The sequence below is a fragment of the Rhipicephalus sanguineus genome, chromosome 10, assembly GCF_013339695.2.
Source record: "Rhipicephalus sanguineus isolate Rsan-2018 chromosome 10, BIME_Rsan_1.4, whole genome shotgun sequence".
NCBI classification, from domain to species: Eukaryota; Metazoa; Arthropoda; class Arachnida; order Ixodida; family Ixodidae; genus Rhipicephalus; species Rhipicephalus sanguineus.
This window is the reverse complement of record NC_051185.1, coordinates 143,927,738-143,943,294: the sequence shown is the minus strand read 5'-3', so window position 1 is coordinate 143,943,294 and position 15,557 is coordinate 143,927,738. Positions and strand designations below refer to the sequence as shown.

Here is a 15,557-nt window from a genome sequence, read left to right as displayed (position 1 = left end):
ACAAAATGGTAATGTTATTGTGTGCTAAAATGATAATAGCAGCAGCCTCGGCATGTAACTATTAACAATCACTTCTCTAACTGGAATGCTCCTTTGTAAAACAACGTTCGTGCCTCCCAACAGCTTGGTGGTCCAAGTACAGTCGCGCTGAATGACAGTCAACCCTTTTAGGAAGTTTGTGTGCCTCTCACATAAATTTATTTCCTGCAGGCGTAATGTCACAGGTGAGAAGTTGTTCAGCATGGCTTTTGTGTCACCTAAGTAGAGTGCAAGTGCTCCATAATTACATATTATAATGAAAGCTATGTTGAAAATAAAAGGTAAGAAATGCAGTCAGAAGTGAATGGGTGAAAAAAAAAGTTAGAAGACATATCCCTGAAAAACTAATTGCATCGAAAGGAACAAAAACCTTCCAGGTCATCACTTTCTCTTTGACCATGGCTAATCAGAACTTATTCCTCTTGTACCCCTGAGAGAGTTTTCTTTTGGTGTCGACAACACCGGTGTTTTTGGCTTGACCTCCCTCGATCTCTCAGAGGTGCTGGAGGACCAAGAGTTTGGAACTGAGACGCGTATCTCAGGCCTTGGTGTTTGATTGATCTCATGGCCCTGCAAGACTGCTGTTTGTGGGCTCTTTTGGAGACTATGGGCCAGCACTGGCTGCCAGCATGAAGGGGGTAGGAGTCACTACATGACCACACTGTGTAGACCCAGTGGCCTCCAATGCCTTCGTGATGCTGCCCCCACCTACACCACATCAGCATAGCTTCATCTAGAAAGGTATGACAACTGTTTGCCAGCTTTGTGAAATCAGGCTTTTTCTTTTACTGTTAGAGCAATAATTTTTTTCCAGCAAGGGCAGGATTGGGAATAAGCTGGGTGAACTCCCTTATGTTAGACACAATGTGGTGAAAAAGTACAACTGTCGGATGGGTAGATATTAAGCAGCATTTCGTGCATGCTGATTTAAGCATGTACAAATCTTTGGCACTTGAAACATCGTCAGGGTGTTTGGAATACACTGTCTCATATTAACTTCCCCATACCCTGCCTCAGGAAAGGTGGGTATTACACTAGTTCCAAAAGTAAGTATAACATACTTTTTCAGGACTTATTGATCACTGCAGCACATCAAGAATTCTTTGTACCTTAATGACATTTTGTTCTTGGACGCCTTCGAGGAGTTCATCACTCAAACTTATGAAATCTTTAGATATTACAACCCTGCTTGTGCTTAGCGATCTATGGGCTGAAGTAATGACTATAGCATCACCGATGCTGGTTAGTTTGGAGAGCTTGGCACTTGATCTTTTTCTGTTAGTTCTAGAAGGAGGTCTCCACTTGAAATTTTTCAAGCCCTGCATGTTGTTCCAACTTTTCCCTGAAGGCACTTCACCAGGCATGGGGCCAGCTTTTTCTTCGTGGTATGCTTTCACTATGAACTTGGGAAAGATTGGTACATTGCTCCCCCAAAATAGCTGAGAATTTGCCGCAGTGCCGCCTCTTTTAACCTATATATGACCAGTGTCCTATATGTAGGACACTGGACATATAAGGGTTAAGAGGCTGATCAAAAACAAAGCATGCTTGTGAAGCCATAAGAGAATGTGTATGTTCAGCAACAGCACTGACCATCCACCATGGAGCCCAGCAAGAGGATGCAAGAGAACTTGTACACGAGCCTGCATAACACCAGTTGTCACCACTGTCCTAAATATGGTGTAGTAAGATATGACCGCCACACAAGGTTAACTCTAGCAACCAGGAAAACTGGAAATAAATGGAAGAGACAAGAAGACAGGAAAAGGCGACTGCGGGTTTCCCTTGGGTGGGTCAATCTGGTGGTAACGTCTACGTGACGTACGGGCCAAGGGGTTGTGTTGTCTCCACCAGGGGCCTTAAAGTTCCGAACAACTGGCATTGTCTTCAGCTCCGGAATCCTCTTTTCCCCCAGACATAGCCCAGCCACGCATGGCTACGCATGGGGGGCTGGGCCCCCCATGCGTAGTGACTCCCCCCCCCGTTAGCTCAGGTCCGTGGTGACGCAACTCACCAAACGCCTGCAGAAGCAGACGCCCCTGCGGGCCAACATTAAGAGCATCGATTACACTTCAACACTTTGTCTTTAGATAGGATTCTTATCAACACACCATAACAGATTCCCATACTGATGACAGTTCTTCAACACAGTAAATGACATACATGCTTCACTGCAATGCATTGTGTTTCACCACATAGCACAACTCTACTACAGCAAAAGCTACTATGGGAACTAGTATGCAACACCTTCGTAAATAACCACATAAGCTGCCAATACGAAAGTTGCATCAGCCACAGGACCTGCAGACATTGCCAGGATTGCTTTACTTTATTAGAAGGTGAAAAGAATCATTTATAACCAACTAAACCAATGCAAAGTTCTGCGGAAGTTGGGCTCAGGAAGAGTGCTGGTTTTTGTTCATCCATATGTGTCATGGCTGTAAAGAATAACAGCACGGGACGGTATAATTGGGATGAAAAGAGCGAAAACAATAGACAGGCACATGCAAGAAGGGACACAAAAAGGCGATGTTGCCATTCGAGCCAGAAACAAAGCAAAAGCGTATGCTTCTGGATTGAACGGATTCATTCATTTCAACTGCCCCTCCCCCCCTGCACTGTTACTCCATTTGTCTAAGATACGGCCTTGGGGAATACTTGAGGTTGGATGCACATCCAAGGATGTTAAGCATGAATAAAACAATCTCAAAAAGGAATGGCGCAGCTCTATGAAGCTCAAATATCTTTCTATTGAGAACAATGTGCATGGCGTATCAAAGGGTTACTGCTTTATTTCCAAAGTGAAAGTAACAAGAAGTAAGAGGAAATAAGGTGTATCAAATAAAGTATTACGTGCACATACACATTACTTCAGAGCGAAACAAGGATTTCTATAAAGATAAAAAGTTTCAACACAAATATAATGACACATAAAGTGAAATTTAGCACACTTGTACAACCAGACAAACCATATATGTAACTGCACAATGACCTCGTATGTGAACAAAATTTACAGCATTTCTATAATGATAAGAAGTGTGAACACAACTCATTAATAACAAAGAAAGCAGGAAATAGTGCACTTGCACAGCAATGCAAGCTATGAACACAACTGCACACCGACCACTAATAAGAGGGTCCAATCATAGCGACGATGTGCTGTACACAAATTCATTGCACACACAGAGGAATGTACTATATTTGTCACTCGACAAAAAATGAGCAAAGAACACATTTTGAGCTCACAATAACAGGCTGGGAGCGCAGTGTCATGTAGCTGTGCTGCAGGAAACAGCAGAAGGCCTTTTAAATTCAGTTTGTGCACCTCTGTAGTAAATACTGCTTTAATTTCAAGGTGGTTGCAAAAATCAGTGGTAAAAGATCACTAACAGCTTGACTGCCACTCAAACTTCGCACAGAGCTAGCGCATCGCAGCGTGCTCAGTTTCGTGTAACAGACATTTCACCATAGCAATGACAGTAGCACCACCGTTCAGCTGCAGTAAAAGCAACGCAGATGCACACACGTGCATTTTCTTTACCGTGAATGAAACTAGTGGGTAATACTGGCAAACATGGTAGCAAACTATAAACCCACTGCAGAATGGTACCCAAGTCAGAACTTGAGAGAGAATCAGTCGTTGTTTTAGCAGGCAAAATCATATACATGGTATGCGCAGCACACAACACCCAGAAAATCATGCACTTCTAAGGGGCCCGAAGCATTTCTAAGGGGCCCTGAAGCATCAGAAATGCTATATAAGCAGTAGAGTCTATCACAGAAATGTATTACTGAAAAAAAAATGTTTTAAACACTTTTGAAATACTAGAGCTAAATGGAGATACACGCTAAATGTTGTACATTATGAGGGCAGCTCTGCGTGGGTATCGGCCAGCTGACAGCAACTGACTTTCCCTGGTGGCTGCACACACTGTTTGAAAAGGGTGTGCTTCAACTCTGCGCTTCGCTGAGACCATTCCTAGTAGATTAATACAAGATTTAGCTGAGATATTCACAGCTACCTTATATCCACGAAAAGTGTTTCCTCATCATGCCTGAGAAATGGTCCAGGGCCCCTTTAAGTTAGTACGCTCTTTGTAAAGGTGATAGTTTAAATGCCCTACGACATGTACAGATAACTTAAAAGTGACAGTGTTCGCAAACGAATAAGTTACTTCAGTGGGGGAAAATCGTCAAACAGGGAATATATCACCCAACGATTCGAAAAGAGGATTGTACAATCGCTGACTCCAGTGATATTCCCTATTTTTGACGATCACTAGGATGGCTCGGCGGGCTAGTTGGTACTGCATCTTAGAAAAGTTACAGCGCACACTGACGGGGACAAAAGAAGGAAGCACAAGACAGAGCGCTGTGTCTTGCGCTTTCTTCTTTTGTCCCACTCTGTGCGCGCTGTAACGTTTCTATGACAATTACACACTGCCATCATCCCCTGAACTTCCGATAAGTTCAGCAATTTTCACAAATGTATTGTGCGAATGAGTCTTATCACACAAGGAAGTAGGAAGTGTAGAGAGCAAGAAAGATGCCATGGAGCAAGTGCAGCGATGTTACAGTCGTCAAAGCGCAAAGTGCTTTGTCCTGTGGTCCAGCAGGGCCCGGCAGCTGTCAAACCACTCGGAGCAAATTTTGCACTGGACCCTGCCGTGGTCGTGCTTCGTGAGGTGCGTGGTGAGCGCCCTCTTAGTCGCGAAGGAGAGCAAGCAAATGCTGCATCTGAACAGGCACTCGCACTTGTGGTGAAATCGCATGTGCAATTCGAGCAGCCGCACATTGGTGAACACCTCGGAGCAGCGGTCGCACTTGTGCGGACAGTACGATGGGTGGGTGTTGAGGTGCACATCAAGGAGCTCCTTCGAGGCGAACGTTTCCGGGCAGAGATGGCAGCTGTGGGAATGGGGGCTGGGCACCCGCACTGTTTCCACTCTACTGGGAGCCACCAGGACCACCATGGGAATCTGGCTGCTCTGTCCAGTAGTGGCTAAACATGGCACGGGAAGAGACGAAATATAGTTGCAAGTTTTAGTGGGTAGAGGGCAGTGTGACAAGATTAAACACAAGAGGGGGAACTTAAGGGCTCCTTTTTGTTAGCTTCTGTTAGTTAGTTATTCCTTTTAAATTTTAAATTGTTGGTTACATGTACGCCCCCGCTCGCGTGCTTTTACCTGCGGTAGAACATACGATGCACGGGGGGGTCTTATCAGTTTGGACTTCATACGGGAGGGACATGACGGCGACGGCAAAAACCTGTCGAGACTGTCCATATAATTGCTATCGCAATAAAACAACAGAAAACTTCCTCTCATTCCTGTGTAGTTGTACATGCAACAGCATCATCGGCATCACTCGGCTTTCCTTCGACTTTCAGCGTACACATCACCTGTGCTAGTAGTAATTCTCTTCCATGAAAGTGGCTGGAATGTGCGCATTGTGACTGCCAGGGCGGCACTGCAAACGCTATGAATATTCTAGAGCTGGTTCCCTACATATTGATATCTGTCTCTCAGGAGGAGTAGGAATGACTGGTAACTAGGCGTGGGTGAGTATTCCAGTGCTTCGAATATTCGGACAAATATTACAGTATTTGAATTCGCTTTGACACCAGTTCAAATTATTCAAAACTTCAATGTTTTCGAAATTAGCGAACAGACATATATTTGACGGAATGTAAACCCCATGTAAAAGTGGTTTCACTGCAACATGGGGATGCTACACCGTGAAACCACCTATGCAGGAAAAATCCGCACTGCCGCGAAGCCACATTTTAAGGTTAAATTAGTACATGTAACCAAGAATTTAAAATTTAAGGGGGGAAGTGGGTTTTTAAAAATCATGAAGATTCCCTTTACCAAATTTAATGAAACTGCACAGTCCTGTTTAGTTTTCTTTGCGGATTCCAAATATGCAATTATTCTTCAAAGATGTCCATTAGTTCTGAAGTTATTTAAAATTAATTAGCATTGTTTCTGGGAACAATTGAGCAAGAACTACTCATTGAAACCTTGCTTTAGGCACATAGCCGGATACTAGGAAAAATAAGCTTCACAGGGGTAGGAATACTTTTTTGATGTGCAAACTATTAATACAGCATATCAAAGCTTTCTGTTAAAGATATGGCTAGTTAGTTGTTTAATGCATGGACAATTAAAAAAACATTAAAACTGAAATGAAAAAATCTGCTGCTACCCCTGTGGGCAATACTCATGTAGCCTAGTAGTGCAACAAGAATTACAATTCTAGGTGCTTTGATTACTGAAAGACCACTCCCGAAAGGTTGCAAAGAGTCAAAAACTCGGGTTTTGAGAAAATGCAGAAAAGCAAATAATGCCGATTTTGAACCTCATGCAACACAAGATGTTAAAATTCTTTTGTTAGATGATTAGTAGCCACCAGGGATATAACCTGCATGAGTACTGCTGCAGCATACATCATTCAACAGGCTCATAGCATCAACAGCTCCATTTTCGTGCTTTCTTTTCATTTAGAATATAGCCTGTTTTTGTGGTGTAAATTGATGCTGTGGCCGAAATGTCAATCCAAGGTAAAAGAAACTTGGTCAGTACTTGCGGCAATGCCTGTATGTTACAAAAATGCTGTTTAAAAAAAACAGATTTTTTCATGATCTTGAAAAAACAGTGTCCCCCCTTAAAAGGAATAACTTGTCTCTTGACGTCTGCTGTTACCAATAATCCAGTTATCAAAAACTGAGCTTTCATTTTTTGTTGTTCCCTATATTTGAAAAATCTTAGGAGCCTTTCGAAGAAACAACTAGCGTTTGTGGTGTGTTGACTTCTCTCTTGTGTCAGTGTGTCCGGCTATGGAGGCCATGTTTTCACGAGAGCACTGTCGGAACGCTTGAGAGCTCAGATATACAGGTGCTTGTTAAATAGCTCCCGCTGGTCAAATCTAAAGGCCAGCTGCAACACGATTCTACAAAGTAAAGGATGTGCGTGACGAAACTGAAGTTACAGTGAAAAAAAAAAAAACAGGTTTCTTTACTTCAAACACATAAAATAAATCCTGCCTAACTGCACGATGCGCGGCCAGAATGCCGTCTGCATTCACAAAAGAATCTGCTTTTTGAATCATGTGAGACTGCAAGAAAAACCCCCGAGTAGTTACAGCAAATTGTACTAGCAGTTTGGTAAAAAGAAGCGCGAAAAACTGGACAAAAAAGCGAGATAGTCAGGACAGGCGCTACTAACAACTGTGAACATCTATTGGAAAACATTGTCGCAGCTAGACAATGTGCACATGAGTACAAAACCCTCGGTAACCAGCAGCGAAAAACATAGGTAGCCCACAATAAACCCTTATGACAACATAACCTATAATAATAGTAATAACTGTTGGGGTTTTACATCCCAAAGCCACGATATGTTTATGAGCAACGCCATAGTGCATGTCCACTTTTTTTCATTTAAAGGCCAACTCCGGCGTTTTTTTGGCCATGTCAAAGTAATGGTGCTTTTATATTCCTGAGACGCTCCTGTCACGAGTCCGATAGCAGAAACACTCGGCAAATTAGAGAATAATTTTAAATAAGCAAAAAAGCGCAACACCGAAACCGAAACCCAACCGAGCATACTGTCTTCGCGTGACGTATAAGTGGTTACAAAACCGGAAATCATGCAAGGCATGCCGGTCCCGCCAGCGCGTAGTATGAAAGTTGAGAAAGCGGCGAAGAGCAGACGCTCATTTGAAAGGTGACTCCGTCGGAAATCTTGTGTGTGACTGACCGTGTCACGTGCACAAGCTGAGCTGTCGAAAAATGACAGCTGCGATTCCGACGCATTTGGAGGCCAACTGTAATGGCCATTCCTCTTCGATGAAGTGGAACACACCTGTTTAGCTCTTTGCTTGCCTGGTTGCACATTCCACCGCCAGATGGCACCACCTGTCCAGGGAGCTCAAAATTGTCGGGCCGTGATCGGGTAAAATGCTATCGCTGAGAAGTTCACGGACTAACTAAAGCTTCTTAATATTGCTATGGGAAGAGTGCATAAGTTTGGCAATAGCGGCGTTCAACATCGCGTTGGTACGACCGAAGGAATTTAATATAAGCCAAGTATGAGCCACCTTTCGCACCATTAGGTTACGTCGGTTACGTTGTTTCGTACGATGCGAAGCTCACCGTATACCGATATAGGCCCGGTCACGGTGCACCCTGTATATGCTACGGGAAGTGTTTCCGTGGTGTTCACGCATGTGCATTCTTTAGCCGGTACGGTATTACCGTACTTTCCGTGCGGTAAACCGGCATTGCTAGCTAAAACACTCTAATATAGAGACGCAGGGTAATCGTTAGGTGCGAGTGTTTCGTGACTGCCTACGGGGAATCGTGTGCAGCCCACAACGCGACACCACTTGCCACCCATCGCGCGCATTACCACAAGGAACTGAAATTCACACGCCCAGCCAACGAAGCGCTCGCCAAACACTCGTGATTGTTGCCTTGCGGATAGCAGACGCTCTAAGGGCCCCTCGGTTCCGTCACTTCCGCTTAACAAAAAAGACGTCACGCACCCAGTGTTGCCAATAATTTTAGGAAGCGAGGTGGGGAGAGTCGGGGCAATCAATAAAATTCATTTGCAATGAATCTGCGTGTGTCTCGAGCTTGTAATTTGGCATATACAACGGGAACGTGAAAAGGAACGTACCCAGCGAATTTTATTGAGATCCATGGACCTCGAAAAATCGCCGGAGTTGGCCTTTAAGGGGTACTTACACGAATATTTTCAGTTGTCTTTTTTTGCGTCAAAGGAAAGGTCAAGCCCTCAAGAGCCTAGAAAAGGTAGTGCTAAGCATGAGTGCGCCCTGAAAAAGTAATTACAGTATGTTTTTAAAAGCTAGTTTCTGTTCCTACTGTACCCTGACGTCACAGCACGGTATGAGCTTCTCATGACGTGTTCGCACAATATATAGTGACGTTTCTACAGCCGCTCCGCACCATGGCTCCGTTGGTGACGCACAAGCGGCCATTTTGGAAGTTTTGATGACGCACAAGCGGCCATCTTGGAAGTTGTGGTACCTAACGTCATCACAACTAGCCAGACTGCTGCGTGAAATCACCAGAACTTGTACTGTAGCCTGACGTCAAGCTAGTGTCGATGTCAGTAGGTGCACCATGGAAAAATTGACTTTAATATCAAATTAAAATATCTTATCAGCATTTGCCGAGCTTCACACTTGCTCAGAGCAGTCTCCGCATACAGGAGATATGTATGGCAGAGTAAACTCGCCTTCTAAAAAAGGTATCACTACCCCTTTAATATCAACTAGAATAATAGTTGTTCATGTTTGTTGTCCGACCTATTCTACTGTCTTCCGTTCTCTTAATGTCACACCTACCATTTTCCATTCCACTGCACTCTGCATGGTCCTTAACATTTTCTTGAGTTTCTTTGTTATCCTACAGGTTTCAGCCCCACGTCGCTATTGCATATTGCATATTGCATCGCTAAAGCAAACGAAGTTACGCCTACACAAGAATGGTGCAAATTTTTATATGCCTTCTGTTAGCCACCTAGGATGTATGAACAATTGCAATTACAATGTTGTCATGTTGCATTATAGTATCGCTCTTTTTGTGTTTAATCTTACTTTCTTTTTCTTTTGTGGGTGGGTTAGGGCAGTTTTTCAGGAGATAACAGCACTGTCTGTACAATCTGTTGGATCGGTCGGAATTCCAGAGTCCCCTACACAAATCAGGGGAGTTGGCTGATGTGCATATGGGTACACCAGTGACATGGCAGTACATGGCAGTCAGAAACGCAGGAATGTACCAGTATGCTCGTGACTCTGTAGGAATCGAAATGTCATTTCCAGGGTAGTACTATCGACAACTGTACGGTGAACAATGTCAAACATGACATTGTCCAAGGCCTCTGTTCTAGTCAAACAGCTTCCTTGAGCATGCTCTTTACGACACAAGTAGAAAGAATACGGATACGGAATACGGAATGCAGTAAATACAGTACAACAAGGTACATAGGGTAGCAATACATCAAAGAACATCCACTGGAAAGATATGCAATGCAAGGACAAAGACAGCAAACAAAGGATCAATGGCATCAGGTCCATGGCTATGCAAGCTGTTGAATTAAAAGTGATGATAATAATGCACTTTAAGTTTCTGTTCCACTTTTACTACAGCAATAGCATGAATGAAATGACGCTTTCGCTGTTTGTTAGAGCAGGCTTAGAACATAATGTCACCGGGCATAACCTTTGCAATTATAGCTACTGGCACACCTGTTCGACAGCTCAAGCAAGGCGGTAGTTGGCGTGGCACTTGATTAATGCACTGATGGCGTCATTTCTATGGTTGCACACCATTCCATGTTGCCTTCATTTTTTTTTGTCTCTCATGAAATTGCATGAATATATATCTTACATTGCGCTTTTAAATGAAAATCAAAATGCTTCAGATCAATGTCATATACACAACCTTAAGAGTGAAAATGGAGCCTCACAATAGTGGTATTGGTATAGCCAAACAAACCTTCTCGGAGTGTTCTACGGTGCTTTTAAGATCAAAAAGACTGCTTCCAAGCAAAACACAAGTTTCTTTCTCGTTTTTCGTCAATTGCTGGAGAACTTAAGCATGCTGTTTTTCCAGAGCAAACTTTAGCCGCAAGCTAACAAAGGTCTCCGTCACCTAGTAGCAATTTCTCTCTTCTACCCTGCTCTTTGAATTGACGGTTCAAAGATCACTGAAACCAAATAATTTGTTTCCATGCTCACCATTAGGCTGCCCGGAGTGCAATGTCTCCATGCTAGTGCTGTCCTGACTTGAATCAGTCGATGGAGGCTCTTGTTTAACAATCATCATGGCTGCAGAAAAAAAGAAGACAGGTACTTTTACACTAGAAACCACTTCAACTTATTAAAAATGCACCTATTCTAACATAGGGCTGTTATGCCGTGAAACCACCCATCCAGGAAAAATCCACACTGCCGCAAAGCCACACTTCAGGTCAAATGTACATTTTACCTGCACCTCAATTAATTTTCTCAAATTCTTTTTTTTTATGTCTAAAAATTTAAGAGTGTGTTATGCAGGCTTACATGGGCTAAGTATAACAAATTTTAAAAAGTAACGTATTTTACCACTTATAACTTGCACCCTATCACTATTCAAATCCTGCTACTATTCAAAGTTGCTTAGAGTTTAATTCGAACGAAAAAAGTGACATTCACACAAGCCTAGTTCCAATTCTCAAAATTATTGTGCACATAAGTCGGGTCATGAGAAAATGATAATTTTTCTTTATAATATGTGATATATACTATTTAAACTATCCTAGTCAACCCACTGTTGTAGCCCTCACATGCATTACATCTGTGCTGACGTGTAAACCAGTTTAGATCACGTAAGGTAGTTCACTAGATATGAATTTCAGAACTAAGAGCCTCTTACGTTTATTTTTTTTAACAGTGATTATATCTTAACATCTCCACCCTTCAAGACGTTAAATATCAGTGAGCTTTAGCAGGTCCTCATCAGAAATAACACCATCAACAATGTAAATCGGTCAGTGCTCGGTTATAATTACAAATATGCTTCCGAATGATGTTGGGTTGCGTAGTTCTTTTTGTACTGTGTGCAGCCTCGGAGTTCGAGCAGCAGATTTCCTCTGGCCATATTGGAAGCCTTGTATCCACCCCCTAATATCTCTGTCAAGCTCTTTGCAACAAGTAATGGTGAGATTGTCCTTGCCCATTTTTCTGACTCTTCACTACAACTTATGTGAAACGCAGGGTAGTGCGCATGTGTCTTTCAAAAGAATTTCGTTGCTGCTTCGGTCCATAGCCCTTCTGGGTTGCAACAAATTGTAGGTTTGGGCTAGTTGGTCTATCTTGTGAATAACTTGAAGCGGGGCAAAAACAAAATGAGGACAAAGAAGGAACCCACAGTCCTGTTATGTGTGTTCCTTCTTTTTGTCCTTGTTTTGCAAATTCCAGCAGTACATCACTGCTATATCCGAATATGGCTAACCAAGAGTGGCCACCCACACAAAGTTAACTCTAGCTGCAAGAAAATTTGAAAGCAATGAGAGAAGAAGAGGAGGCAGGATCAAATGGAAACAAGAGATGAAAGTAAAAGAGTGAATAGGTGAATAGTAAAAAGCAACTGCCCATTTTCCCCAGCTGGATCCACCTGGGTTTGCAGTCTACGTGATGCCGAGGCCAAAGGGCTGTGTTTCCTCCACTAGGAGGACTGAAAGGGCCAAATGCCTGGCACCAGCTAAACCCCTAGCCGGACACTGCTGAACCATGTATGGCTATGCGTGGGCGGGGGCCGAAGACCCCCTGTTAGCTCGGGCATGTGGTGATGCTACTCACGCGGTGCCTGCTGAAGCAGATGCCACTGCGGTGCACATGACAGTTCCCACGGACTTCCAAATCATCACGAAGTACTACCACAAATATGACAAATGTGAGAAGTAGAAGAGAACTTTCAGGTGGTAAAGAAAACTAGGGCATCTATGTGCTTACTCTGACCACTGGGATCTCCGCCTTGAAGATTCGGTCCACTAGGAGCTCTAGCTGCACTTGTTGAGCTTTCTATGGGCCGGTGGTAGTCATGGTGTCCTACACAGTCAAGAAACGTTATCTTCCCTACCAAATATATACCGCATTTGATATACAGCATATAATTCACTGGAGTTCTGAGAAGCTATTCAATACTTGCATTCACGAACAAGAAATAGCACATGATATATGAGAAAGAGGTAGAGCTAAAACAGTCAGATAATAAACAAGAAGAGGCCTCTTAGTTTCAAGCTGCCTGTCACAAGTTAAGTGCACTTACAATAGATGTACAAGATGTGTATCAAGCGGAGAAAATGCATCAGAAAATGACCTAATCACTAATGAGCACGAAATCTGAACACACAAGCAAATAAATGCACAAAAGCCAGAAACTGAAGAAAAAGGAAAAAGAAAATGTACCCGTGTCCACGATTCATAACAATTCTTTTCTTTCAATTCTGGTCTTATCTTTCTACATCATTCTCAGGGGCCATTCTCAACAAAAATAGCACATTCTGACATGAGCTAGCATTTGATACAAGTAAAAAAAAAACAATGAAAACCGCCTTAAAAAGCGACAGGTAAAACATTACAACGTAATTTTACTGCGGAAGTTTAAGCACGACACAACACCAAAATTGGCATTTATCCAGTTTGTCACATTCTTCTCATGTAAATTTACACCATAAAATGATGTTCAATAACACTTAAAAGTTAAAACCAACCAGCCCATTAAACTTGAATAAAAACCTAGGTTGTTAGTATTATGCTGAACGGTGTCCGTCAGTGCCAGTGGCGTAAATCCAGAAAAATCCCGAGGGGGGACACACATTTTGCCATGGCGGCCATTTTGTTTTTTAATAACATAGGTTTTATTTTTATTTAAGCAAATATTGAAGTCATGCCTTGAAATAAAATAATGAAAGCGAGCATGGGCCTCGGCACCGCCAGGGAGCTTAATCTAACAGAAATGAGCAGCCACTAGTAGAAACGTACGTTGATAAAGTGAAGCTTCGAAGTTTAACTCATAAATGGGCTAGTATACTTCCAGTAAATATGTCATTCGGGTGAAACAATCAAGTGCAAATGCGAGCACACTAAGGTACAGCTTTTGTTTAACTTCAGCTCCATTCACCGCCGTGTAGTCTTTTAAAGGGGTCATGAACCACTTTTCCAAGTAATGATCTAATGGCCTCAGTATCGGAGTGTACTGCCTCCCGAATCGATTGCCGCAAAAATTTCTCGAATCCGTCAAGAATCAGCGGAGTTACGGGGGTTTGGCGCACACTCTCAGCGCTTTCTCTCTTTTCTCGTGCCGACGAGCGCACTGGAAGCTAGACAGGGAGGGATGGCATGGGGGAAAGAAGTTACGCCAGCGCGCGTCATGAAACGCGATCGCTCTCCGCTGTGATTCGCTTGCGCGAGTGCGGCTACCGTGTACTGAGGAGTGCGGCGCCGGCAAGTGGCGGCACTCCGCGGCAAGAAGCGCATCTGATCCGAACGCCGCTCTCGATTTACGTCGGCTATCGGCCAATAAGCATGCTATGTCTCTTGCTACGTACAGCGGACAGACGCCCCGCCCACCGACGAGAGTGAGAACCGGCCTCTGTTTGAAAAAGAGGGTGCCTGGGGAAACGGCAACTTCGCGCTCCGCTTGTGGCCATTACGCGGCGCGCACGACTGTAATATTTGGCAGAGCAGTTCATAGCCGTGTCAGCTTTCCGCAGGATGTGTTTTTTCAATCAGCCCAAGGGGTGCTTCATGACCCCTTTAAGAATAGCCTAGTGCTGTATTGAACTGTGCTGTATAGCGTATATATAGTGTGCTGTATTTATCTGTCAAGTAATTCAAGTTTGATGTTTGAAAGCTAAATCTCAAGGGGGTACACTTGCAAGGGGTGTCCCCCCCAGCCCGACCACAAGGGGGATCAGGAACCCCTTGACCCCCCCATGATTTACGCCACTGGTCAGTGCTTACACGTAATACGAATATCAGAACAAAAGCACAACAAGGGAACACAGGGCGAGTCTGTTGTAGCAGACTCAATAAAATGTCCTTTGTCCTCGCAGAGCGCCACACTCCAGAAATTACAGGCTAGCCCCACAAAGGTTATCATCACTGTGTGCCATCAGTCGCATGGTCCAGAAACACAAAAGGTGATGATCTTGCCAAACTCTTGGGGGACAGATGGTGGAGGTATCGATACCTTGGAGAGAAAGAAGAGATCTTATGACAGTGCCAGACAATCAATGTTCAAGAATAATGTGGCCACACAACCTCTTCTTACAAGAGAACCTGTTTCATGCTCCACACTTACATTCTTTATGGCATCTTCATAGAGATAAAAAAAAAACGTATACTCTAAAAAAATGAGGTGGGGTGTATTTGGGATGTAATTGAGGCCCCCACTAAAAAGGCCATATTTGGAGCATCTTTGAGGTGTATTTGGGGCGACATTAAGACATACAAATTAACACACAGCCAGCACACAGCATAACAACGAAAATCTCTGCACTAACAGATATGACTATCAATGAATAAAGAACCCTTACACCATGAAAGCAGTACGCTTGGGGCAGCTTGCGTGAGTTTCATTCTGGGATAATGCACAGTGAGCAAAAAGTAGAAATTAAGGTCATCAATAAGCCAAAAGTGCACTATTCAGTAGGTTTAGCACTGTTAGAAATCTTTATTTTTAATGATACAAACCCGCATAGAAAGTTGACCTGTGATCACACACAATGGTTGAAACTCTCTACTTTACTTTAAAATTAATGTCATTGCAATTATCTGCCTTCATCCAAATTGTGGTCACCCAGGTACTTTACAGCACCCTATACTTAACAGCAGGTAAGTTAATGCAAACCTAAAACACATGGTGTGAGCAACCCAAGGAATATCAGCATCCAATTACACAGACAAGAGACTCGGAACAAATTACTGTTTATTGCTAGCCAGGC

General features: G+C 43.3%; 1 protein-coding gene across 1 annotated transcript; it reads right to left on the bottom strand.

Moving 5' to 3' along the window:
* Positions 1 to 2,811: 2,811 nt before the first annotated feature.
* On the bottom strand, positions 2,812 to 13,960 carry LOC119372536 (zinc finger protein 665-like). The gene is made up of 3 exons (XM_037643016.2): positions 12,562 to 13,960; positions 10,807 to 10,896; positions 2,812 to 5,041 (listed from the first exon to the last, which is right to left on the bottom strand). The coding sequence occupies exons 1-3, from the start codon at positions 12,716 to 12,718 to the stop codon at positions 4,620 to 4,622; spliced, it is 669 nt and encodes a 222-aa protein (XP_037498944.1). The 5' UTR covers positions 12,719 to 13,960; the 3' UTR covers positions 2,812 to 4,619.
* Positions 13,961 to 15,557: the final 1,597 nt, after the last annotated feature.

Excerpts from the sequence above, each read along its gene's own strand:
- LOC119372536 (XM_037643016.2), bottom strand. The coding sequence starts at position 12,718 with ATGCTGTATATCAAATGCGGTATATATTTGGTAGGGAAGATAACGTTT. Across the intron at positions 10,897-12,561 it reads CGGAGATCCCAGTGGTCAGA|CCATGATGATTGTTAAACAA; the intron begins GTAAGCACATAG and ends TTTTTTCTGCAG. Across the intron at positions 5,042-10,806 it reads GCACTCCGGGCAGCCTAATG|CCACTACTGGACAGAGCAGC; the intron begins GTGAGCATGGAA and ends TGCCATGTTTAG.